Raw genomic sequence first — 25,388 nt, forward strand, 5'->3', positions numbered from 1 at the left:
TTTCTCACACTATTTAAACAAACAAACAAAGAAAAACTGTCGAACAAAAACTGTAAAAGTTAAGTAAAATATCCTAACTTAAAGTGCAAAAAACTCTATTTAAACTTTAACAATAAATAAATAAACTCAAATGACTTTCAGCAGCAGAATATTAAACTCTATCAGATGTCTCAAGATCTGAGCATCTTCATTTATTACAAACCAGTCTGACTTTATTTCATACAAAAGTTCATGTTAAGAATGAACAGTTTCAGATGTTGATGTTTTATTGAAAATAGTAAAGTTTGAAGTCACCATGATAGAGATCAGTGTTCACTTTAATTGGGCTCTTGACCGTTGATTAAAGTGTTAGATTTTCTTTGGTTGCTTTAACTCTGTGTTTCTCAAGTACATTTGTTAAAGCGACAAATGCAAAGGAAACCAGGTTAGATGATGTTGGCTGCTAATTGCTGGTGGTGTTGTCATCAGCAAAATGCCATTAAGAATAGCTCATTAAGAGGCTAGCTTCGTTAGTTGCTGGAAAAAAATGTGTGTATATACATAACCTGCACTTTTGTGACATTATGACAGGAATATTGTTCCAATATGAGGTTCAGATTTTTTTTTGTAAGTCAGTATAAAAAAAATATATATTGAGCTGTGAGTTTTAGATGCACAGAGACATTAAGAATCAGCACATGAATCTCAACAGTGGAGACATTCAACAAACCTTTTTATTTTTGTGAATCTATAGGTTGTTTGAGCTGATCTGAATATTTGATCACCATTATTCAGATTCATACACTGATTCTTGATGTCTGTGTTTGCCTGAAATAACCTGCCAGAATATTTTCTATACGACAGCTTTACAAAATATTTCAAAATATCAAATAATCAGAGACCACACTGTGAAACAACTACTACATGAAGACAACAACTTCCTCTAATGAGAGCTTCTTCTGCTTTTTTCCATACCAATTGTGTTTCAGAAACACAGCGTTACAGCTGATAAAAGAGCATAAAACTTAACATACAAACTCAAGAGTCAAGAGCCCAACTAAAGCAAACAATGACCTCCGTCAAGGTAATATCAAACTTTATTATTTTCAGTAAAAATTCTATATCTAAACTTGTTAATTCTCAATAAGAACTTCTGTATGAAAGAAATCAGGTTAATCTGGTCAGTAATGTGTGAAGCTGGTAGTGTTTAATAATCCTCTGCCTGTCGGTCTGCATGTCATTTGACCTTTTTTCCACGATTTTATTTTAAAGTTAAGATATCTCATCAGAATAACTCAAGCAGTATCTGTTTTGTAAAACATTTAATGAAAATTCCCGTAAGAGTTTTTGCATATTATTTAATTATATTTTACTGTTTTACCATAATTTTTTTAAAGTGTATACAAAAATGGCCAAAAATATATTAGTAGAAAATATATGTACGTAAATATACTTTGAAATATATTTTAACAAATGTATATTTTTTGGACATTTTTTGTATATTTTGAAATATATTTGAAAATATATTTTTTTGCTGTATGGGATTAGCTGCCACCGTTGGGGAAGCAGCACTGGCACACACACATACATACGCACCCACCTACTTACTTCATTAATCCTGCCTGCCGTTGCCGCTATCAGAGTAGCGGGTGCACACGCAATGCTGACAGCACATGGACATTCTCCCATTGCAACACTCTCCTCTGTCCATATCCATTTCCCGGTTATTTCATACACTTACACTGCACTTGTTGTGTCGTTTTGTCCCTGTGATGTTTGTCTGTGTGGGCGTAGTCAGTCTTCTGGTGGAAAACACTGCGCCGACCAAACCGAACAAACAAGCGGTGGCCGATTATGACATCACTGGATTGGAAGAGATTGGAAGTGATTATTATTGATCAGAGGTGTCAAGTAACGAAGTACAAATACTTCGTTACCTTACTTAAGTAGAAATTTTGGGTATCTATACTTACTGGAGTAATTATTTTTCAGCCGACTTTTTACTTCTACTCCTTACATTTTCACGCAATTACATTTACATTTATTCATTTAGCTGATGCTTTTATCCAAAGCGACTTACAATTGCTATATATGTCAGAGGTCGCACGCCTCTGGAGCAACTAGGGGTTAAGTGTCTTGCTCAGGGACACATTGGTGTCTCACAGTGGATTCGAACCCGGGTCTCTCACACCAAAGGCACGTGTCTTATCCACTGCGCCATCACAATTATCTGTACTTTCTACTCCTTACATTTTAAAAATAGCCTCGTTACTCCTATTTCATTTCGGCTCGTTTTCAATCCGGCTTGTCATCGTCATGGGCGTTGCTAGGCCGTTTTTAGGGGGCTTTAGCACCCCTAAATTTCCCCCTAAAAATCTTGCGATTCTTCCCCTTTAAATTTGAAACGGCAGCAGACTTCGGCTCCTCTCCATCTTTCTGCGCGTTCTTCAATCCACAGACTGCGGTGGCGCAGAGGAGAGGACAAGGCGTGTGTTTATCGATAGATTGTTATAATATCTACATCTGTGCAGTTCTTTGTCTTAAATACAGTTTACAAAAAGTCATGGGAGAGCAATCGGTTTCCAATCTTCTGTAAAGTTTTCGCTGCATTCACCACTCATCACACCACAGCTGTTTCCTTCAGCGAAAGCCCTTAACACATTATACACATACTTTATAAAACGATCACGTTATTGCTATTTTCATTTGAAAATTTAGCTTTCATGTAGAACTTAATATTACAGTGCATGTGGCATTAACTACCATACAGTTCTGCATAGAAGTGATTAAAGACAGTGACAGACGGCACTCAGTCAGTGCACTCATTTTAATATCAGAGTGATTGACAGAGATTGAAACATTGTGTGTCCTTCTCACAGACTGCTTCAGTTTTGCTGTTTTTTTTATTTTTTTACTTTTAAAAGTGAATCACAGCACCCACATAGTTTAATCCATTGTCCAGCCTTATAGCTGTGTTGTTTATATTGCTAATATGGATAGTCAGTGTAAGCTTAAAGTGATATGATGTTTTATGTTTACAATTTTCTGTTTGTACTTGAGCATAGAAAAAGATTTGTACTAGTAATGCAAACAGTAACATTTTTGGTTTGTACAGTAAACAGGTGTGTGTGTGTGTGTGTGTGTGTGTGTGTGAGATCAGGTAGACTTGTATTTGGCTTGTACTCGGATGTTATACCCATCTATGCAATACAGTGGAATACTGCAATAAGTTTAGTATACCATCCTACCCTATTAACACATTTTTTTGTAAATATTTATTTATTTTTTATTATTATACCATCATTGGGGGCTGAGCCCCCCTGAAATGAAAATCCTAGCATCACCCTTGGTCATTGCTCATAAAAAAATAAAAACCTATCCAGATAAATCGCGCCATCCGGATAGAGTGAATTGTGGTTGGATGAGAATATAAACCTATAGCATTCCAACACCCTATTGGTTTGTACGCGATCCATCGCACCTGCACATGACACAAATCACGTCACACTCAAAAAAGATTATTTCTTAAAAGTTATTATTTCTCCACTACTGGCTCATTTATCAAACGAGTGCTTTCTCTTCGTCCGTTGCCCTCACAGATTCCTGCAGCTAAGCTTGGATGTACATTTACATTCCAATAAAGGTTATTGATGACATGCCTCTGAAGTTTGACTTTTTGCACCATTACAATACTTACAGGCAACTAGTCATCATATCTTCCGCTCCATGAAACACGTTAATGCTTAGTAGTACACATATATGTTTTTTTAATGTATTTGCATTGTACTAAAATGCGTTCATTTTCAGTGGGCACATATCCGGCTGAAACAGGTAGCCTAGTGCATCCCACATTTTTCAACATTAACATTTTAATATAACACTATAGTCATTATGGCCTTTAGAAAACTGTTTTTTTGAAGAGGTGGGGTAGTGCACAATAGGCCCCTGTGCCGCGGCCTAAGCTTTTGTCCTTAATGCCAATTTTTTTTCCATTACTTTTACTTTTATACTTTAAGTAGTTTTGAAACCAGTACTTTTACACTTTTACTTGAGTAAAAAACTTGAGTTGATACTTCAACTTCTACAGAAGTCTTTTTAAACCCTAGTATCTATACTTCTACTTGAGTAATGAATGTGAATACTTTTGACACCAGTGTTATTGATTAAGTATAACAGATGACAAATAGATGTGGTATTTGTGTGTGTGTTAAATGTTATTCTTACCTGTGAATGGTATGGCCCAAAAAAGGGGCGGGGTTTGGCCTATATAAGCCGAGGCCAAACATAAAGATGGTACTTGTTTACCAAGTCGATGCAAGAGTGCTACTGTGGTGCCTCAAGCAAAACCCAAAACCCTGTCGTATATTATGAATACCTGTTTGTTGCTGAATATATCATTGTTGGATTGTTTTCTGGTTTATTTTTCCCTTTTGTTGTTTCTTTAGTGCTTTGGATTTTTGTCATTTTTTTGGGTGCACTTGTATATATTCTTCACAGTGGACGATCTTTCTGGCACTGTAAATAAATTCCACCTTGCACGAAAGTGCTTTTGTGAGTGAGCCATCATTTTTACATCCCTTCACGGACTCACGTTTTTCTCCGAATGCGAGCTGGTGGGCCCGTCTTCATCACAGCTTCTAAATTAACTCTGGTACGGTTCGTTTAAGGTGTGAATATGAACCGGCCTCGATCCGACACAATTGAAAACACAGAGAAACACACAGCTCGCGCATATAAACCACAATGCTTAAAAACATGAGCAAATTATGAGTTTTCGTGACCATGGCGCACAGCAACGTGACATGAGTGCACTAAATAGGCTAAAGCTTGCCGCAAAGCCCAGCAAATGTTACAATGAATGTTTTTGGGGGAAATAGTAAGGAGATATTTGAATTATTTATTAATAAACTAGTGTTTTCTGAGTCAGTGTCACAAAAATGAAGTTAAAAATCCTGACTCGCCATCTCCTCATTGGACGCGCCTTTAGAAAGAAATGCATCTTTACAGATTATAATGAAAGAGTTTCTGTTTTGGATAGGAATTATTTTGTTTTGTAATAATTCAAAGCTTTCTATAAATATATTAATTATGTCTGTAAGGAAAAGGTACTTTCGGTTGAAGCTATTAGTTTTGCTCGTAAAAGCATAATATTTTCTTGATATTGTGAGAGCACACAAATAAAAATAGACCCTTTACAGTTATGAACGATGTATTATCTTTATGAGCAAAAATTACGGCCTATTTAATTTGTTTCCACTGATATCCTGAAGCACGCTTCAGCTTCCACTCTCCGTACAAACGATTGGATATGCGCCTATTTTGCACATTTATCTAGGTTATATGTTTAGACTAACATTCTGATATGCTTTAAGTATTTCATATCTATAGATTTTTTATTTTTGGCCAAGTCATAATTACAACATTGTATGACATTGTCTCATATGATGCTCATAAGCATATTGCATCTTTATCTCATAACAGCAAATCAGTAAAATAATAAAAATTGCACTATGATAGATCTCCATGATTAGCCTGCTTTTGCACTTCCTGTTTTTCCCTGCTTGAGAATTTCTGTTCAATGAACGGATGACTTTAGCACACGTGTGGTTTTGTTTACAATTTCTGGTTCACTTGCAAAAAGGGCAGTGTGAACGCGAACCGCACCAAATTAAACATTGTATTTGGTCCGGACCAAAGCAAGTGAACTAGCAGATTTTCCTGGTTAGATGCAAGTTAACTTGGCATACTAATTGGATAAAATACTAAGCAGTTGCCATTCTCCCTAATGTGGCACTTCAGCTTTCAGGTTAACTGTAAGCTTTGTTACCATTTAGTTAGCTTAACATGCTAATGTGGCTATGTCATGCTTTTTTGTGTTCTTTTTCTCACTGAAAGCTTTCCATAGCAGGTTGTTGAATGTGCAGCAACTGAGAGGTGCACTCTGTTAAGCCACTGAACCCGAAGCTTTCAGGTCTTGGGTTCAAATCCCATGTGGCAGATGCCCAGACCAGAAACAGTGCAAAAGTCTTATATGTTTCAAACAGCTTGTCTTCCATCTTGAATCAGAAATGAATTTCTGTTTATTTAGATCATTCTTGCCTGTTCCTCTGCCCTTTCCTGGGGCTTTGCAAGATGAGTGACATGCTTTAAACCTAGAGGCCATGGGTTTGAGCCCAATGTGGGTCAACGTTTTGAAATTGTGTGTGATGTGTCATTTTGATTTCTTTGTTTTAAGCATTGTACTTATTTTTTGTTCCTCTGTTTTAGAAATAGATGTGTTTTTATTCATTTTAAATTAATTCCCAACTGTACTTCCCATTTTTGTGTTATAATAATAATACAAATAATAATTCCTTACATTTATATAGTGGTTTTCTGGGTATTCAAAGCATTTTACATAGAAGGAATCTCCTCATCCACCATCAATGTGCAGAATCCACCTGGATGATGTGACGGCAGCCGTATTGTGCCAGAACATCCACCACACACCAGCTTATTGGTGGAGAGGAGACAGAATGATGAAGCCAATCAGAATACGGGGGTGATTAGGAGGCTATGATGATGGACAGAGGCCAATGGGCGAATTTGGCCAGGACAGCGGGGTTACACCATGCTCTTTTTTTTATTTTTCTGTACATTCTCTTTATGCTATTTTTGCTCTTCCGGCTCTGCGCTGCTTTTGCTGACTGTTCAGGGCTTGGTCCCATATAGTTTGCAGCTATATTTAAGATTTTGTTAATCTTGTCCTGCAGAAGTGAATCATTGAAGGACAATGGCATCTGTTAAAGAGCTGCTTGTGAACACACTGAAGGAACTGGTAAAAGATGATCTGAAGGAGTTTCAGTGGCACTTGAAGAATTATGAGTGCGTTTCAGCTTCTGAAATGGAGAATGCAGATATCTTAGACACAGTGGATAAAATGGTGGCACATTTTGGACCAAAAGAAGCTGTGAGGATCACAATGAACATCCTGAAGAAGATGAACCAGAACCTTCTGATTGAAGAGTTAGAGAACGAACACAAGCAAGGTAACTAAAAGTTAAATTATATATTTTATCTTTAACAGAGAGGCTTTAGAAATGTAAAGACTAAAAAGTAATAGTTGGGTTTCAGCTTAAACTTTCCTCTTTTCTTTGTCAATTGTTTTTGTGTTTTATGTCACTACATTTTCATTGTGTTTCATCAACAGTTCAGGCTCAGGGCAATGTAGATGCTTTGTCCACCATCGGAGATACTTCAGAACAGATCTGGGGTAAATATTGATCTATTTCTTTACATGGAAATATTTATCTACTTCACAATGGGGTTTATTCATATTTTAGTCATATGGTATTTATCTCAGGTTTATACCAGAGAAAGTATAATTGCTAGCAACAGCTACAGGGTTAAGCACAACAGCAGCAGATCTGATATAAGTAAACTGAGTAGGATGTAGCGTCCCCTCTGCAAGACTGCAGCTCTTCAGAGAGCACACCTCACAACAGGAGTACAAGTGCACACACTGGCAAGATACGCGATACATTACAGAAAATAAATGTTTCTACATTACACTTAAGAATTATCTGTTATCAAAGGTAATGTCCATATGGTAGTTCTAGAATAATAAAAGTCATGCAGCTATTAAATGACCATATTAAAACCATATTGAAACGATGAACATGATTGAAGCAATAATTACATTTAATCTGGCTGCTTTGTATGTAGATTCAGAGTTGGTCTGAAGTCCTTGCAGGGGCTAACATCATCTCTTCTGAGGTGATGCATCATCTGAAGTCTATAGAGGCTGGATCCAAACTGGAGCTTGCATACTATCTAGTTGCACCCAGCATTGCTGCAGTTAGCAATAGAAAATCATGTGCATTTGATCAGATATATCTGGAGCACAATTTTATTTATTTATTTGTTTAATTAAAAAAAGCATGTCACTGAATGTCAAATAACAGATTTGATTTGACTGGACAGTTGGAATATCATTATCATCACCTTCCCAGGGAGCAAAAAAGTCATGAACAAGAGTTGTTATTATTATTAGGGCTGTCGATTTAACATGTTAGTTTAATTAATAATGCATTAATGAACACATTGCTATGCACACACCCCACCCCAGGCCTTAAAAGATCATCTTACATTTCATATAGTTGATTGGCGGCACAATATTGTCTATTTTAGCTCAATTTTCAATGAAAATATTACTTACAAAGAAACAGCAGAACTATCGTGCATCTCCGAGCAACACAGCAGTGATTCATTTCTGAATAAAACTGGGTTCTGAATGAATCAGGCAAACCAGTGATTTAAAGGTCCATTCATAAAGCGAGCCACCCTGAATGAATTAGCTATTTGAATTAATCAAATGAATGGCTCAGTGACTTACTCATTAAGACATTTACTTTTTTTGTGGGTGGGGTAGGGGGCATAAAGATATTTTAAAGAATGTTGGCAACCAAACTGTTTCCAACAATACATTGTATGAATAAAAAATATTAAGACATTTCTCAAATTATCTTTTATATTCCACAGTTTATGTTAGGCAATTGTAGCGTAAAAGTTTATGTGTAATAAATTCTATGTTGAATCAAATTGTCACGTTACACTGGATAGGGAACATGCTGGAGGCATGAGGAAATGATTAGCAGTTTTTAATCAAGGAAACACGGGGAATCAATCACAACAGGAGCTTGAGAAACACATGAAGAAACAAGTAAATCCGATAAACATGAACTGAACAGGCTGGGGCTTATAAACTCAGGATAACGAGGGTGTCACAAATCTGGTTCGTGGCCTTCCATCCGACTTTGACAAGAGGTCACCTCTCCATCATATTGACGCTCACACCAAACATCACACTGGACTGCATTTCCCATCATCCATTACACTGATCACACAGCTGTCACAAATCACACGCTCACCTGAAAGCTATTACACACATTATAAAACACACACTCAGATCCTGATCTAGTTGCCGAGTATTGTCCAGCGTTTAGCACTCTCCTAGTGTTAGCTACTCTACAGAGCCCTTCCGTGTTTTCTGAGTCTGAGTCTGAGTCTAAGTTTACATCTTAGTCTAGTTTATTGTATCTCGATCCTAGCCTGTGCATCTCGTTTATTTCCTGATCCCTGCCAGCCCTGAAGTTTATAGCCTGCCTTGGTTCTCTCTTTAGTCTTGTCGTTTTGCACTCTGTTCGCTCCTGCTTGGATTAGTGCTCACGTTACCCCTCTTGTCAAGCCCTCTGGATATTGTTTGCCGATCTAAGACCCACGCTTGCCCTAGGATTAATATTGTGTCTTGCCCGTGCCATATCCGTTTGCTGTTGTTTGACCCTGCTTGTGTTTTGACTATGTACACTATTAAAAGCTTGGACTTGGATCCGCTCACATCACATCTCGTCGGCTCCGTTACAGAATACTCGGCCACAGAATACTCGGAACCCTGGCCAGGTATGGACCCATTCGACCAGCTGCTCGATATACGACAAGGGAGTTCATCTATTGAGGAGTACGTTACTCAGTTCTGTGAGTTATCTTATAGGGCACCTTTTGATGAGGTCGTATTAAAAGACACTTTTCGTTTCGGATTAAGTGAGCCCATTAAGTCATGGTTATCTGAGGGGAAGCTTAATTGTAGTTTAAAGGACTTGCTTTGCTGTGTGCTGACTCTTTGTTTACTGTGGGTGTCGCGGAAGAGGAACGTGACACCACGTCTTTGATTGAAATGGTGGCTGCACCGGAGCGCGCTCACAAAATGGCGGTGACAGCGGAGTCTGGGTGCAAAATTGACACTTATGACTGGGATTGTGGTCCAGGGTCACATATTTAAAATACCATAGGTCCTATGAAAAATCCTTGTGGCACTCCAAACTGTTTTTGTGTAAACTTATATAATTTCCTGTTTAAATACAAAAATGGTAACAGTCATACAAGAAGGATTTAATCAATCATAATGCTTGACTCTGAATACCAGTATAATTGCCTAATTAATCTATGAGGATGTTGTAATCTAACAGAGCACTAAGATCAAATAAAATACACTTATACAACTTAAAAAAATAAAAATAAAATGTATATACCAAGTTAATTAAAAAATATTTAAATCCAAATTCAGTCCGTAGTTTTAAACTTTGAGTTCTAAACACTGAATTTTTATATCACTAACTTGTTTTGCCATTTTATTTTCCTTTTTCACAAAGGCTCAACTGCAGAGGACAGTAAAGCTGGTACTCCTGATTACAGAGAGATCAGCCTCAGACTGAAGAACAGATTACAAGAGTACTATAATCGGATATTGATTGGTAATTCACAAACGGGTCATCAAAAATATCTGAACGATATTTATACCGATCTATATGTGGTGGAGAATGAGACTGGAGGAATAGTGAGTGACCATGAGGTGAGACGGATTGAATTGAACATCCACCAAATTACTGCAATGGACACCACAATCTTGTGCAATGATCTGTTCAAAGTCCAGCATGATACTGGTCGACGAAACAAAAAAGTGCTAACGATGGGGATCGCCGGGGTGGGAAAAACTGTCTCTATCAATAAATTCATTCTTGACTGGGCTGAAGGAAAAGAAAATCAGGACATACTCTTCATATTTCCACTCCCATTCCGTAGACTGAATATGATTACAAAGGACTGTAGTCTCATGGAACTGCTTCACGAATGCTTTTTTAGTGGTCCTGAAGATCTGCCCTTACTTCCTGAGGATGACTGTAAGGTCATGTTCATTTTTGATGGGCTGGATGAATGTCGCTTCCCTTTGAGATTTCATGATAGTGATAGTTTAACAGATGTGCATGAAAAAACAACAGTGAGTAAGATAGTTACAAACCTGATCAAAAGACAAAAGACTCTCATCTGGATCACGTCCAGACCAGCTGCAGCCGGTCTGATACCCCGAGAATACGTTGATCAGATGACAGAAGTGCGAGGATTCAACGATGAGCAAAAAGAGGAATACTTCATCAAAAACAGTAATCCTGAGGTTGCTGGAAACCTCATACGTTACATCAGGAAATCCAGGAGTCTGTACATCATGTGCCACATCCCTGTTTTCTGCTGGATCTCTCTCACTGTTCTTCAGCCTCTCCTGGCTCGAGAGAGCAATGACAAAACTCCTACAACTCTCACAGAGATATACACAAGCTTCTTGCTTTCTCAGAAGCAGCAGATGGAAAAAAAATACAGTCATAATCCTGAATTTAAATTCGAAGCCAGGCCCTTTGATCAGATTGTTCTAAAGCTTGGGAAACTGGCCTTTAAACAGCTGGAGAAAGGAAACATAATTTTCTACAAAGAAGATCTTGAGGAGTGTGGACTAGATGTCAGTGAAGGGTCAGTGTACTCTGGATTATGCACTCAGATCTTTCAGACGGAAAAGGCTGTTTCAGCCAGAAACATTTACAGCTTTGTACATCTCAGTGTCCAGGAGTTCCTTGCTGCTCTCTATGTGTTTCTGATTTACAAAGATGAGAAATCAAACCTATTTTATCAAACCTGGAAAAAGACACTATCATGGAAACTGTCTAATAGGCAGCTGTTTCATCTTCTGAAGTCTGCAGTCAACAAGGCTTTACAAAGTGAGAACGGACACCTGGACCTTTTCCTCCGGTTTCTCTTGGGTCTGTCACTGGAGTCCAATCAGAATGACCTGAAGGAACTGCTGCCAGAAGTGGAACTGAAAACTGTGAATATTAAAGACACTGTTGACTACATCAAACGGACAATTGAGAAGGAGAAATCAGTGGAGAGGACAATCAACCTGTTCTTCTGTCTAAGTGAACTGAAATATGACTTTGTCAAGGATATCCAGAAGAATCTGAGCTCTGGAAATCTTTCAGCACAGAATCTCTCCTCTGCTCAATGGTCAGCTCTGGTGTATGTGCTGCTGATGTCAGAAGTGACTCAAGATAAGTTGGAACTGCAAAAATACAGAAGATCTGAAGAAGCACTGATGAGAATGTTGCCAGTGATCAAAAACACAAGAAGGGCATTGTAAGAACCATTTTTACATTTATTCATTTATATACATAATTAGTCTTTGCAATTAGGTGTATTAAGTAATATTAATTAGGTGTAATTAGGTAATATTACATTTCATTAAGTGACACTGAATATCCAACATCAGACAAATCAAATTGTCTTTATTTTGTTTCAGAAATACCTATTTTGTTTCATAAATTAAAGCAACTGAATGCTACAAAACAATACTAGGTAAATTGTCTCGATCTTGCCACAAATCAGGAGTTGTTTTATGAAGAGTTGAATTACTGAAAAAAATAAAATAAAGGAAGAATTTTAAATTCCTTTCACAGACTTAAATTCAATAATTACAGGATACATCTGATGGTATTAACTTCTCTACAATCAAAGGTTTTTCTACTTTCAAATCATAGATTATAAACCCTGTCTGATGCACATTATAGCATTATTTGTTTTGTTTTCCACACAGGCTACAGTCCTGTAATCTCACAGTTGAGTGTTGTGAGAGTTTGTCATCAGTGCTACAATCCTCCATCCTGAGAGAGCTGGATCTGAGTGACAATGACCTGCAGGATTCAGGAGTGAAGCTGCTCTCTGATGGACTGAAGAGTCCAAACTGCCAGCTGGAGAAACTGAGGTAAAGTACAGTTCTGTATTTTACAATGTTGTTCTGAACATTGATTTAACTACTACCTTTAAAATAATATTAAACATTAGTAATGCAGTGCAGCTATGTTTTAAAAAAATGATGTTCCAGATGACCAGCAATGAGTTGTATATGTTTGTGTTACATTTTGCCCTCTGATCCTTGAGCTTCCGTTTGGTATTGTGAACATTTAGTTTGCCTTTAGTTTCTATTCCCTGGTGCTTTGTCATTGGTCTCCTTGCTTTCATCTATGTCTGGTTAATCTTGTTAACATCTGTATATAGAAGCCCAGGCATTTCTTTCATTCATTGTTTGATTGCGTTCATTTATGGATGTTTTGTTTGCATGTTCAGTTCTGTACCTTGTGCAATGTTCCCACGCTAATAAACTTTATTAAGTTTATTAGCGTGAGTTTGAGATTTCCTCAGGACAAAATACTTGGCATTACCGTAACTTTCAATGCAAGATATTTAGAAAAACTATCAGTGTGCTGAAAATAATTAAGAAAAAGGGTCTGTTGTGAAATGTAACAGACAAACAGTATGTTCCTGGTATGTTATTGTATGTTCATCAAGTTATACAGTTGAATGGTGCTCCCTACACATGCATGCCACATTGTAAGACACTGTAACACTGCAACAGTTTATGGCTGTCTACACTGGACAAATCAAAGTAAACATTCCAAAGCCAAAGCTATTTGTCCTGTTGTCGGAAGTAAAACCTAAAGTTTGTCAGAAATGGAGCTCATCATCATTTACATTACATTTATTCATTTAGCTGACGCTTTTATCCAAAGCGACTTACAATTGCTATATATGTCAGAGGTCGCACGCCTCTGGAGCAACTAGGGGTTAAGTGTCTTGCTCAGGGACACATTGGTGTCTCACAGTGGATTCGAACCCGGGTCTCTCACACCAAAGGCATGTGTCTTATCCACTGCGCCATCATCAGTTTACTGCAAGTTACTTTTCGTGCTGCATCTATTGTAGATAGAATCACTGATTAAAATGGATTCTATTGGCTTTTGATGTATCATTTATTGAGGCAACTACAACAATTGCAGATTATTAGACAGGACCAGCTCACACAAAACATAATTTCAACTTTCTGTCTGTAGCTTTTGAGCAGATTTTACATTGATTTCTATAGAGGGAATGAGTGCAGTATCATTCAAAAGTTTGGACACACCTAATCAATCTTTATTAAATAATCCTTAACAAATCAGCGCAAAAATAACTGTAGAATTTGAATTATTTAAAGTTGCAGATATTGCCCTTACACTGTGTATTAACCAGATCAACCTTTTTTTTTCAAAATGTGAAATTGACAAAGATAAATATTTAAAGAAACTATTGCAAATTTAACCCTGCAGCCAAATATTTCTAATATAATTCAGCCCAATAATATAGGTATAAGTGTACATGATATTTGTAATGTGACCAATAATGTGATTGGACTTTTGATGTGTGTCTGTAGATCATCTGACTCTTGATGTGTTTCTGTAGGTTGTCAGGCTGTATGGTGACAGAGGAAGGCTGTGGTTATTTGTGTTCTGCTCTGAGTTCAAACCCCTCACACCTGAGAGTGCTGGATCTGAGTTACAATCACCCAGGACCATCAGGAGTCCAGCTGCTCAAACACAAACTGGAGGATCCAATCTATAAACTGCAGATACTCAAGTATGTTTGGCAGTAAGAAACATTGTACAGTAATTGTACACTAAGTAAATTTTGTATACACTGCTCATAAAAAATGAAGGGAACACTTATTACAGTATCTTATAACTTACTACAATATTCACAGTGTAACAAAAAGTTAGTTAAACGTCAGCTATATCAGTCTGTCTAGTTAGGAAGCATAAGTGATTGTGAATTAGTTTCACCTGCTTTAGTGCAATTTAAAGTGACAACAGGTGCACTGGAGAGACAACAGCAAGGAATTATTTTACAGGTGGTGGACACAGACAATTGCTCTCTCATCTTTCCTGACTAATTTGTCTGTAGTGTTGTTTTGTTAGTGTCCTTCTCACTCCTTTTATCATGAGGCAGTTCCTGCAATTCAATCAGGTTGCACAGGCAGTCCAGCTCCTCCAGGATGGCACATCCATACATGCTGTCACAAGGTGGTTTATTGTGTCTCTCAGCACAGTTTCAATAGCATGGAAGAGATACCGGGAGCCATTGTACAAGGAGAGCCGGACAGGACCGTAGAAGAGCAGTATCTACTCCTTTGTGTGAGGAGGAACAGGAGGAGCGCTGCCAGAGCCCTCCAAAATGACCTCCAGCAGGCTTTAGGTGTGCATATTTATGACCAAACTGTCAGAAACAGACTCCATTAGACTCCAGACTCCATTTCCTTATGTCCTCTATTGGGGTGTGTGCTCACAGCTTGGCATGCAGCTCATTTGGCATTTGCCAGAGAACACTTGAATTGGCATTGGCAACCCGTTCTCTTCATGGATGAGAGCAGGTTCACACTGAGCCCATGTGACAGATGTGAAAGAGTCTAGAGATGCTGTGGGGAATGTTATTCTGCATGCAATTCCATTCAGCATGACCAGTTTGGTGGTGGGTCAGTGATGATCTGAGGAGGAATATACTTGAATGGTTGCACAGACCTCCACATTCTAGCTAATGGTATCTTTACTGCTGTTAGGTAGTGGGATGAAATTCTCAGAGCCATTTTAAGACTGTACGCTTGTGGAGTGGGCCCTGGGTTCCTCCTGGTGCAGGACAATGCTCGACCTCATGTGGCCAGAGTGTGTAGGCAGTTTTTAGCTGATGTAGGCATTGATGCCACTGACTGGCCCCCATGTTCCCCAGAACTAAATCCAATTGAGAACCTCTGGGACATTATGTATCAGAGCATCTGAAGCTGCCAAACAGCACCACAGACTGTCCAGAAGTTCATTAATGACCTGATCCAGGTCTGGCAGGAGATCCTCCAAGACATCATCCATCATCTCATCAGGAAAATGTTTAGATGTTATCGGGAGTGCATACAGGCACATGGGAGCCTTACACATTACTGACTTACATTATGAGTGACTGTGATCTTTGTGAAAGTTGGATTAGCCTGATTTTTGTTTTTTTATGATTTTCATTGTGATTTTTTAATCCAGCCCTCAGTGGGTTGATGATTTTGGTTTCCGCTAACCATTGTTGTGTAAGGCACACTGTATATAAGTATAGAATTTAAACTTGAATATTTTGTTCATCCAATCTGATAATTTCATAGATCCAATGTGTGATTTAAATGCTCCCTTATATGTGTATGTATATGTATATTGTTGAACGGTTCTCAACCTCTATGCCCCCTTCCCCTATATGTCCATCACAATATTCGAAGGCCCCATGGCTCTACAGAGCTGCTAGAAGTGCAACAAAAGCAAGAGCACACTCATTTGAAACCATAATATTAACATTAACAGATTTAAAAATGACATCGGTACATATTTGTGTTCGCGTCAGAGGTTTCTTTAATGCATTGAGCAGTGCAGCCAATCACTGACATAGGAGTTGATTTCTTGGACACAATAGGCAATGAGAAGTGTTTACATTGTCAGAATCCACTCACCGCTCAAAACACTGGAATTTTGTTCAGCACTGAGTTCTATATTCTTGTGAATCCTGTCATATAAACAATGTTTGCACATGATGTAAATTGGAGTTTTTTGCAAGAGTGTAGCAGGGTGCACTTATTTGTAAATGTAATGAATAGCACATTTGGAATTGTGTAAAACGCTCCCTGTACATTACTATTTTTGTTATGGCGGTGCTTAGGAGCCATTGCTTACACATAATATCTGCACAAGAGCATCCTCTGTGATTTCAGCCACACTTTAGTGATGTAATACTGGAACTGGACCTGAGGTCTCATATTTCATTTTTCACTTTATAATTAAATATTAGATATATTTCCTCTGGTATTTCTGCTGTAACTCTCAATGCTGCTTGTTCTCAAACTTTACTTATCAGAATCTAGATTTGTTAATATATTACGTTAATTAAATTAAACTGCCTAGTTGGGAATTTCTCATTTAGGAATAGGGTCATGTTTATGGCTAGTCTGTACTTGAACTACAGGCCAGGTCATTAGTTGCTGCTGCTGCTGCTCGTATTGCCTTAAGTCAAGACACCTTTATTTACAGTATATAGTACTTTATACAATACAGACTGTTTCAAAGCGACTTTACAGGAATAAACAGAACAATAATGATTTTATGAATATTGTCATCATTATTAACAAGTATTACTGTTAATAGCAGCTAAAACAAAAATACTGACTCGGGGCTCAATGCTAACTGCCAAAACATTCAAGGATTCCACCTTGTTACAATCGCCAGCTGGAGTGCCCATGAACTCCACTAGAGGGCACTCCATTCCAGTCTCTTGCCACTCTACCATGGGCTCCATTTCCTATGACCCTTTGCATAGGAACCAATTACGGACTTCTCTCTTTACCCATCAGGAGCAGTATAAAAGTTGCACACATGCATGCTAAGATTGCTGAGTATAATTAGCCTGTAGTGTGTTCCTAGTTTCTGACCCTGGACTGTTTCCTTGTTTTTTTAGATTGTTTGCTGTCTGCCCTGACCCTTGCCTGTATTTTAGATTACCCTTTTGCCTGTGCCTTGGATATTACTGTTTTTCTGGTGTTTGACCCTGCCTGTCTGACCATGCTCTATTATAAAGCCTTGCATTTGGATATCCAACTCCGTTGTCACGCTCCCCAAGTTACACACCTTAATAAATAAGTTGTTGCTTTCATTGTTCTTAACCAGCGTAAAAAAAAAGAAAAATGCTAGCCTACCAGTAATAAAGTTCAACCATTAAAGACAGCCAACAGCCAATAATAAAATAAGAACAAACAAACAAATTACAACCACTAGTATAAATAAATATAGGAAAACAGACTGGCATTTTGACAATATTTTGTGTGTATTTGCTCACAAAGGCTTGTTACTTGTGTGCTGTCTGAGAGGTGGCTTTCTGTGAGCGTGCACAGAAATCACATCACACAAATATTGATTTAAGTTCTCATGGTGCCTTGCATTTGAATGGCTTAAAATCACATGAATGTTTAAACTAACAAGACTTAATAAGGGTCTTGAACCGTCCCTGGTGTACACCATTCAGAAGACTCTTCACAAAACCACTATTTATTTCTTAATGTGTAAAAGCACTGATTGCTCCCCCACGTGCAGCAGACGATGACAGGATCAAAACAAACCCCTATGTGTAGCTGACAAAGACAGAACAACAGCAGGGTAAACAGCAGGAATAAGTCAGAGAGAGGTGCCGACCATGACAAACATCTGCAAAGTATGACAAGGGAAGAAAAAATGCAGAACTCAAAAGTGTTTTAATATTTTTACTACATTTTTACTTATAATAAATTTTATAGTAAAAAAAGTACTACTTGTGATGAATTTCCTGATAATGAAGATGAGAGATAAAGTTCAAACGTGTGTGTTTGTGTGTTTATAGTGTGGATCATGGAGGAGCGATCAGAATGTCAGCAGGACTACGAAAATGTAAGTCTTCAAACACAGGCACAGCTTTAATAATTGTTGTGTTGTTCTTGTAGATAAGTGATTCTCAAACTTTTTTGAGAGTCATTAATCATGAACTTGCTTTGAAACCATCCTCAACCTATCCTTTATGATTTTGATGAACAAATGCAATCAAGTATAATTCACTTCTAAAGTCAGTTGACTCATCCAATATTCAGCCATTTCATCTGTTACATTGTTTTTTTTTAATGGGAACGAGTAATCTGTTCAAATGTTATATTGTTAAATAAATGTATGATATATGCTACTCAGATATTATATTCAGACCTATTAGAACTATGCAAAGGACCAATAGGGGTCAATGGACCACAGAAACACTGTTTCTCTCTTCTTGTGTTCAGGGGCCTGTGATCTCACACTGGATCCAAACACAACACATGCTCGTCTCATTCTGTCTGATGAGAACAGGAAGATCACACTAGTGTATGCGCATCAGCCGTATCCTGATCATCCAGAGAGATTTGAGCTTTCTGATCAGGTTCTGTGTCGAGAGAGTCTTACTGGACGCCATTACTGGGAGGCTGAATGGAGTGGGAGGTTTGCTATTATAGCAGTATCATATAAAGGAATCAGCAGGAAAGAACGTAAAGGTTGTTGGTTTGGATACAATGACAAATCCTGGAGTCTGTGGTACTTTGATAACACATTCTCTGTCCGTCACAATAATAAGAAAACTTGCATACCTGTCTCTTCATCCTCTAATAGAGTAGGAGTGTATGTGGATGTGTCGGCCGGCACTCTGTCCTTCTACAGCGTGTCTGGCACACACACACTCACACACTTACACACACTCAACACCACATTCACTGAACCCCTCTACGCTGGATTTGGTGTTCATTATGATTCTTCACTGTCTATGTGTCAGATTTGAGTATCCATGAGTAGGACACTTTTTACAGTTGCTGGGACTGATGAGGTTTATTTAAGGCTGTGACACTAATAGGCTGCCAACAATAGGCTGTCATTGAGCAGTTTTTGCGGTGTGTTCTGCATTGTTGGCACTAGTTGGACCCTGTTGGTGACTTTTTGAGTGTTGAATCTGCATCAGGCAGTTGGTGAGAGAGATCATTCTGATTGGCTGATCAGCTCAGAGAATCAGTTCATGAGAAGAAAAAACAAACAAACAAGGAAGTCAAGAGGTTGCACACATCTTACCTGGCTGTCTGAAATGAAGAAAGTTATCATGTTCCATTGACATTTTCTTAAATGTTTGTATTATTTTGACATAATTTCATAGACAGTATATTTGTCCATTCATGCTTAAGAAGATGCGAAAGAGAACTTGTTTCAGTGTTTACAATTCCCTGAATTATTTTACATTATCTTGAATTTGCATGCTTTAAAATTGAAAGCTTGACTTGTTTAAACTGGCAAGGCTTAAAATCACGCGCAAATGATAAACGTTTGTGATGATGCAGCAGTGTCTTGATCAGGCTGGTGACAAATCCATCAACTGTCCAGAGCATCTTTCATACCAACCCGGGGCCATGAGGAAGTCCTTATTATCAAGCCCTGCTGTTAGTTGATGTGATGCTGTACATAAAGCCATAAAACGGTGAACTCATGGGAAGAGTTAAAATAAATTATTCTCACACATCCAAGATGAGTTCTGCTTTCTGATCATCATGCTTTAATAGTAGCAGTTACATGTTTCACATATCTTGCAGTAGTCACTATATTAAAAATTCCTGTCTCATGCAAAAATGACTTCATGCTTTCCATTTATGTCCTTATCTTTTTTGTGGTTTCTTTCTAAATCTATTTTTGTCTGCTGGGACTTAATTTGTTCATAAAACCCTAAAAGCAATGCGACAAAGAGCTGATAACTGCATACTCCACACGTGTGGACAGCAAAGCATAAAAAGTAATAAAATAAAAATACAAAATTAGTTATACAAATAAAGTACCAATCATTTTGTTTAATTTAACATCAACAAAACGGCAAACTCTTAAAAAAAATGAGTGGGAACACCCAAAATGTGGCCCATTTTTGAAAGGCTTTTTAAAGGGTTAAAAGGACGTTCTATGACTTCAGGAAACACCTTCAGTAATTTAATAGGTATGGAGTTTAAAATCCATGTTTATTTCACAGATTTAGAGTTTAAACAATGCTTTCCTATTCATAGTTTTCCCATGACCTCACACCTTTAAAGGAATGCCCTCACAATGTCATAAGACATTATTTGGTTAAATTTCGGTTGCAACATCGGGTGACCAAAATTCAAATTCAATTCAACGTGTAATGTCAATGTTAATTTGATGTCCAAAACCGAGGTCAGCTGACATTGATATTTGTTGTTTTTAGGTTGTGTAACCAAAATTTAACGTTAAGTCAAAATGACAAATTGGCATATAATACTGATGACAACCCGATTTTCATTCTCAACCAAAATGCAATGGCTGTTCGACGTTATCAACCAGATGTTTTATTGATGTCCTGTGCCTGCTGGGCTCCTTCAGCTTGTAACACTTAAAAAACACACTCATTCATCCAGTCCTTGCCTGACTATTGACTCCCTCCACTTCCCCTTTGCTCACTTCCTGTTTGCAGCACATTTCTGCCATGTGGCGCTACAAGCTAACCACAAAGTATTGCCTGTTCTCTCTCTTACAAAACATTTCAGTGTTCAGTGGATTTTGTGTTTAAGATCCTTTTTTTCTGTTTGATTATTTATGTTTTTTGGATTACTGTTTGGATTTGTTTGCTGGACTGTCTACCTGTAATTGACTCCTGCCTGTTCCTTGACTATGAATTAGCTGCTTGGTCTGTTTTTTTTCTTTGTTTTTTGTAATAAGCATGCACAAATGGATTCCACCACTTCTCTGAGTGTGATTCAGTTACAGTACTGCCAACCAGTTCTCTATTTTTTTACCAGGTATGTGTAGCCAAAATGCTGGATAGTTGTTGTTCAGCAATAAATGCACCAATCGATTATGAGTCAAAGTAGAGTTCTGGTTGGGACTTTGCTGTTTAGGACATTTTAAAACACTTAACATGGCACAATATATCAAGACAGTGATCAAAAACGTATACACCTTAATAAAATATACTATGCAGAGGTAAGAAGATAAGCCTAGAATATGAATAAGAGGTGATCTAAATATTTGTGGCTTGGAAGAAGGAAAACAGACAGGCCTGTGCTACATTAGTCATGTGACTGTAAATTATTCATAGAGTCTAACATGAAGAAATTCATAAAATAATTACTGCTGTGCACCAGTTGAAGCTTATTGAATTGTCAGTTTAGCCACTGTATCAAATATATACTTCTAATAGTATAAAAAAGTATGCAGACTTTTCATGTTTTATGAACTTTCTGTAGCTATAATCGGTTACATCTTGAGATGTATATTTACAGTTCATATTTTAGTGACTAATACACACACACACACACACAATGCTAGACTGGATAATTACTTTTCTTGTTTCTCAGTCAACATATGTCAGAAATTATTTGATTTGACCCAAATCATCTTCATACCATACTGGCAAATAGTTATTAAAAAACTTAATTTCGAACTGTTTTGTGCAATATCTTGGCAACGCAACTATCTGTTGCCCTGAAACTATATTTCAAATCATGATCACGGTCAGATGCTCATCCCTCCACACTTGCTTAACTCCTCATTTTGCCTCTGTTGTGCTTGGGCCTATAGTTGCTTGTCGCAGCTGTATTTATGTTAAGTTCTGACAAACATGCAGACCTTTGGGAGGAGTTTCAGAGTTTCCAGTGAAGACGCCAGTTCAGAGCAGGAACCAGAGACAAGTACATCATCATTCATGGTTCATAAATAATGCTTCATAAAATACCCACTTGCGTATATTGAAATGTTGTCTATGAGTTTGCATTGTTTCTAGATCGTCTGTATTATTTTTTAAAGGAAAACAGGGTTCGTAGGGGTGCTTGAAATCCTTGAAAATGCTAGAATTTTAATGTAGTGTTTTCAAGGTTTGAAAAGTGCTTGGATTTTGGATAAAGTGCTTGAAAGTACTTGAAAATGCATTTGCATTGTTTTCATAATAATTTGCTTTCTTACGGAATATGCCTACATGAGCCTTGCCTATGAATGCATAGGTTTAGGAACAAGGATAACGCTTTATGTGAATAAGGCTGCATGTGTTGATCAAAGCACATTCATAAAAATAAAAATAAAAAGTTTCTGTACAAGTTAATTTGTCCCATTTATTAATTCTTTCATGAATTCATTAATAAGCTATTGTGTACTGCATCCACGCAGAAAAACTTTATTTCATAAGAATTTTATTGCATTGCTTTTGGGGTTTTCAGAGCAGAAAGTGATTTATTACATGAAACAATCAACAATATACATAAAATAATGATTATTATTATAATAATGGGCCATCTGGGACATGATCACCTTCACCTTTTGACCACAAGATGTCATTAGTGTGTGCAGTGTTGGAAAGCTTCGAGTAATGAACCTTTTTACCATACACTTGAGGGGAAAGCCCTGGTGCTTTGAAAAGCTTCATTTCACCATCACTATCTCTGCGCTTTTGAGTTGTAACAAATATGTTTATGGACACATGAGTACAACAGCCAAAGAAAAAGTAGAAAAAAAACATAACACAAGTCAAGGGTCAAGAGCCCAACTAAAGCAGACACTGATCTCTAACATGGCTACTATACATGAAATAAATCAACATCTTAACCTTAGTTAATTCTCAATCAGATCTTCTGTAGATGTCTCAGTCTGGTTATTAATAAGTTGAGCTGGTGATGTGGTTTGTGGGGTTGTTTAATCAGATTTTGAGAGATTTAATGCATTTTATTTCAGTTGATTTCATCTAAGGTGATGATGTTTCTCTTTTCTTCAGTGATTCTGGTTGTTAACAGCAGGTGTTCATCACTAATGCTCAAACAGCACTTAATTAATCACTTAATTACTTAACTGCATGTTTTAACACTTACATGGTTTAAGCCAAGGGGATTGCTTTACTCAAACCGTTTGAGTTACCCTAACTTGGTGTACAGTGAATGACATTGTGCCAGGAGCTGAATTGCAAAATAGCTACAAAAGTAAAAGCAAAGAAGTTTGCATTCAAAATCAGAAAGCAAACACACTAGACTATTTTATTTAAGTACCTCAGATGTGTGTAACTTGTGCTCATGATTACATTACTGCTTTAACTTAACACTTTCCCTTTCAATTAACAGAAGTGTCTCTTTCACTTACACTTGATTTGTGTAGTCTATGTGCATATTTAACGTAGTAGCAATACTATACACATTACATTTATTAATATTAATTATATGAAAATATGTGTAGTTAATATTGGTTAAATACCCAACTAAGAAAATAATTAAATAAAAGCACCGATATTACTGAAGTGGTATTCAGGAACTGTGAATAAATTACTGAAAAAAATTACTGCAAAATAATAATAATAATATCACAACTATAATATACTCAACAAACAAAAAATAGTTGTTACACTTTATTCTGATAGTCCACTTTAGACATTCTACTAACTATAAGTAACTTTGTAACTACGTCAACTAATTCTCATTAATTTGCATCTACATGTCTTCTAACTCTCAGAGTAGACTGTTAGGGTAGGTTTAGGGTTAGTACGATAAGTTGACATACTTGCAAAGTTTCTCATAGTCAGCATTTTGTATGTTGTGGACCCATAAAAATAAAGTGTTATAAAATATTAAGCAGACAGTCTACTAATAGTATAATGACTGCTAGTTGACATGTAGTTGCAAAGTTACTTACTGTTAGTCAGTGGTGGAAAGAGTACTGAAAATCTGTACTTAAGTACAAGTACTGTTACATTGCTGAAGAAAATACTCAATTACAAGTAAAAGTACTGGTGTCAAAATGGTACTTAAGTAAAAGTACAAAGTACTCTTCTCTAAAACTACTTTTTAGCTGCAATATTTAATGAATTACCAAAAAATATTAATTCATATCTTCGCTTCTGGGTCCTGACGCTCTGCCAGATGCACCAAGAAAACAACAAACTGTGCTAATATACACCCTAATATACATATACACTTTATCTCCATACTGAAAACCCAGATGGTCAGGCAATGATTCAGCTTAAATATTAGTGTCTGAGACACTGTGAGCACAGAGACTGTAGTGTGCACAGCAAATGTTTGAATACTTAGCTTAAATATGTAATATCAATTAAATAGTGCTCATAAATGGCTGTTGAGATAGTATTCTCAAATGAAATGAGTAGAGGCTTTGACCCGGAAACAGCAGTCCTTACGTCAGACTTAACAACAGGATTCTCTCCAAGCCATCAAACTGACGTCATCAGAGCGAGAACGTCATTCCAGAGCTCCTTGCTGCTCTCTATGTGTTTTTTTTTTCTTTTTACAATATGAAATCTACAGAAAAAATACTTGTCTTCAGTCCTGGATAGAAAAACTGACATGGAAACTTGTCAAAACGTCAGTCCCTCATAAGTTTGCAGTCAAGAAGGCTTTACAAAATGAGAACGGACATCTGGACCTTTTCCTCCGGTTCCTCTTGGGTCTTTCACACTTCACATGAAATCTTTCAGCACAGCATCTCTCCTCTGCTCAATGGTCAGCTCTGGTGTTTGTGCTCCTGATGTCAGAAGAAACTCAAGAGATCTTTGCACTGCAGAAATACAGAAGATCTGATGAAGCACTGATGCTAGTGATCAAAAACACCAGAAGAGCATTGTAATAGTCATCTTTGTATTAATTTATGTACAATGTTAGTAACAATGTTTGCAATGTTTTTAATTTGCTTATTTACAATAGTTTATTGTAGGCTCAAAGAGTTCAGAGAAATTAATAAATGTAAATATATTAGCAAATGTAAATATATACCTCAACCATTACCCATTTTATTATTTCTACTTGTCATATATCAAAGATTATACATAACATTATATCATAGATTATGGAAAGTTTCACTTCTTAAGTTTTATGAAGAGTTAAATTATTAAAAACAAGCTTTAAAAAAGCCTTTCAAATGTGTTTTATAGTCATACGTTCTTTCTTTCTAGTTTAACTTTTAGGTTTGTACACATACATTACCACAGTCAAAGCCATCAGTGCTTCAGATTAAAAGATGCACCTTATACACACATTTAACAGTTTGTGTTGTTGTCCACACAGGCTACAGTCCTGTAATCTCACTGGTCTGAGCTGTGATCATGTGTCATCAGCTCTATAATCCTCAAACTGTGTC

The 25,388-nt window shown here is 37.2% G+C and overlaps 2 protein-coding genes across 2 annotated transcripts in view; one reads left to right on the forward strand and one right to left on the reverse strand.

Moving 5' to 3' along the window:
* LOC306872949 (uncharacterized protein) overlaps positions 1-25,388 on the reverse strand; it is an 819,728-nt gene that overhangs the window by 197,615 nt on the left and 596,725 nt on the right. The gene's annotated exons all lie outside the window — the stretch shown is intronic.
* LOC306872878 (protein NLRC3-like) lies at positions 951-19,884 on the forward strand. Its single transcript, XM_079421771.1, has 8 exons — positions 951-1,063; positions 6,732-7,007; positions 7,169-7,231; positions 10,167-11,976; positions 12,434-12,601; positions 14,116-14,289; positions 18,100-18,146; positions 18,527-19,884. Exons 2-8 carry the CDS (start codon positions 6,752-6,754, stop codon positions 19,054-19,056), a joined length of 3,048 nt encoding a protein of 1,015 aa, XP_079277897.1. The 5' UTR covers positions 951-1,063; positions 6,732-6,751; the 3' UTR covers positions 19,057-19,884.

This window comes from Barbus barbus, assembly GCF_936440315.1.
Source record: "Barbus barbus genome assembly, chromosome: 7".
Classification (NCBI taxonomy): domain Eukaryota; kingdom Metazoa; phylum Chordata; class Actinopteri; order Cypriniformes; family Cyprinidae; genus Barbus; species Barbus barbus.

Coding starts and splice junctions, on each gene's coding strand:
- LOC306872878 (XM_079421771.1), top strand. CDS start 6,752: ATGGCATCTGTTAAAGAGCTGCTTGTGAACACACTGAAGGAACTGGTA. Junction 7,232..10,166: donor TACTTCAGAACAGATCTGGG/GTAAATATTGAT, acceptor TTTTTCACAAAG/GCTCAACTGCAGAGGACAGT. Junction 14,290..18,099: donor TATAAACTGCAGATACTCAA/GTATGTTTGGCA, acceptor GTGTGTTTATAG/TGTGGATCATGGAGGAGCGA.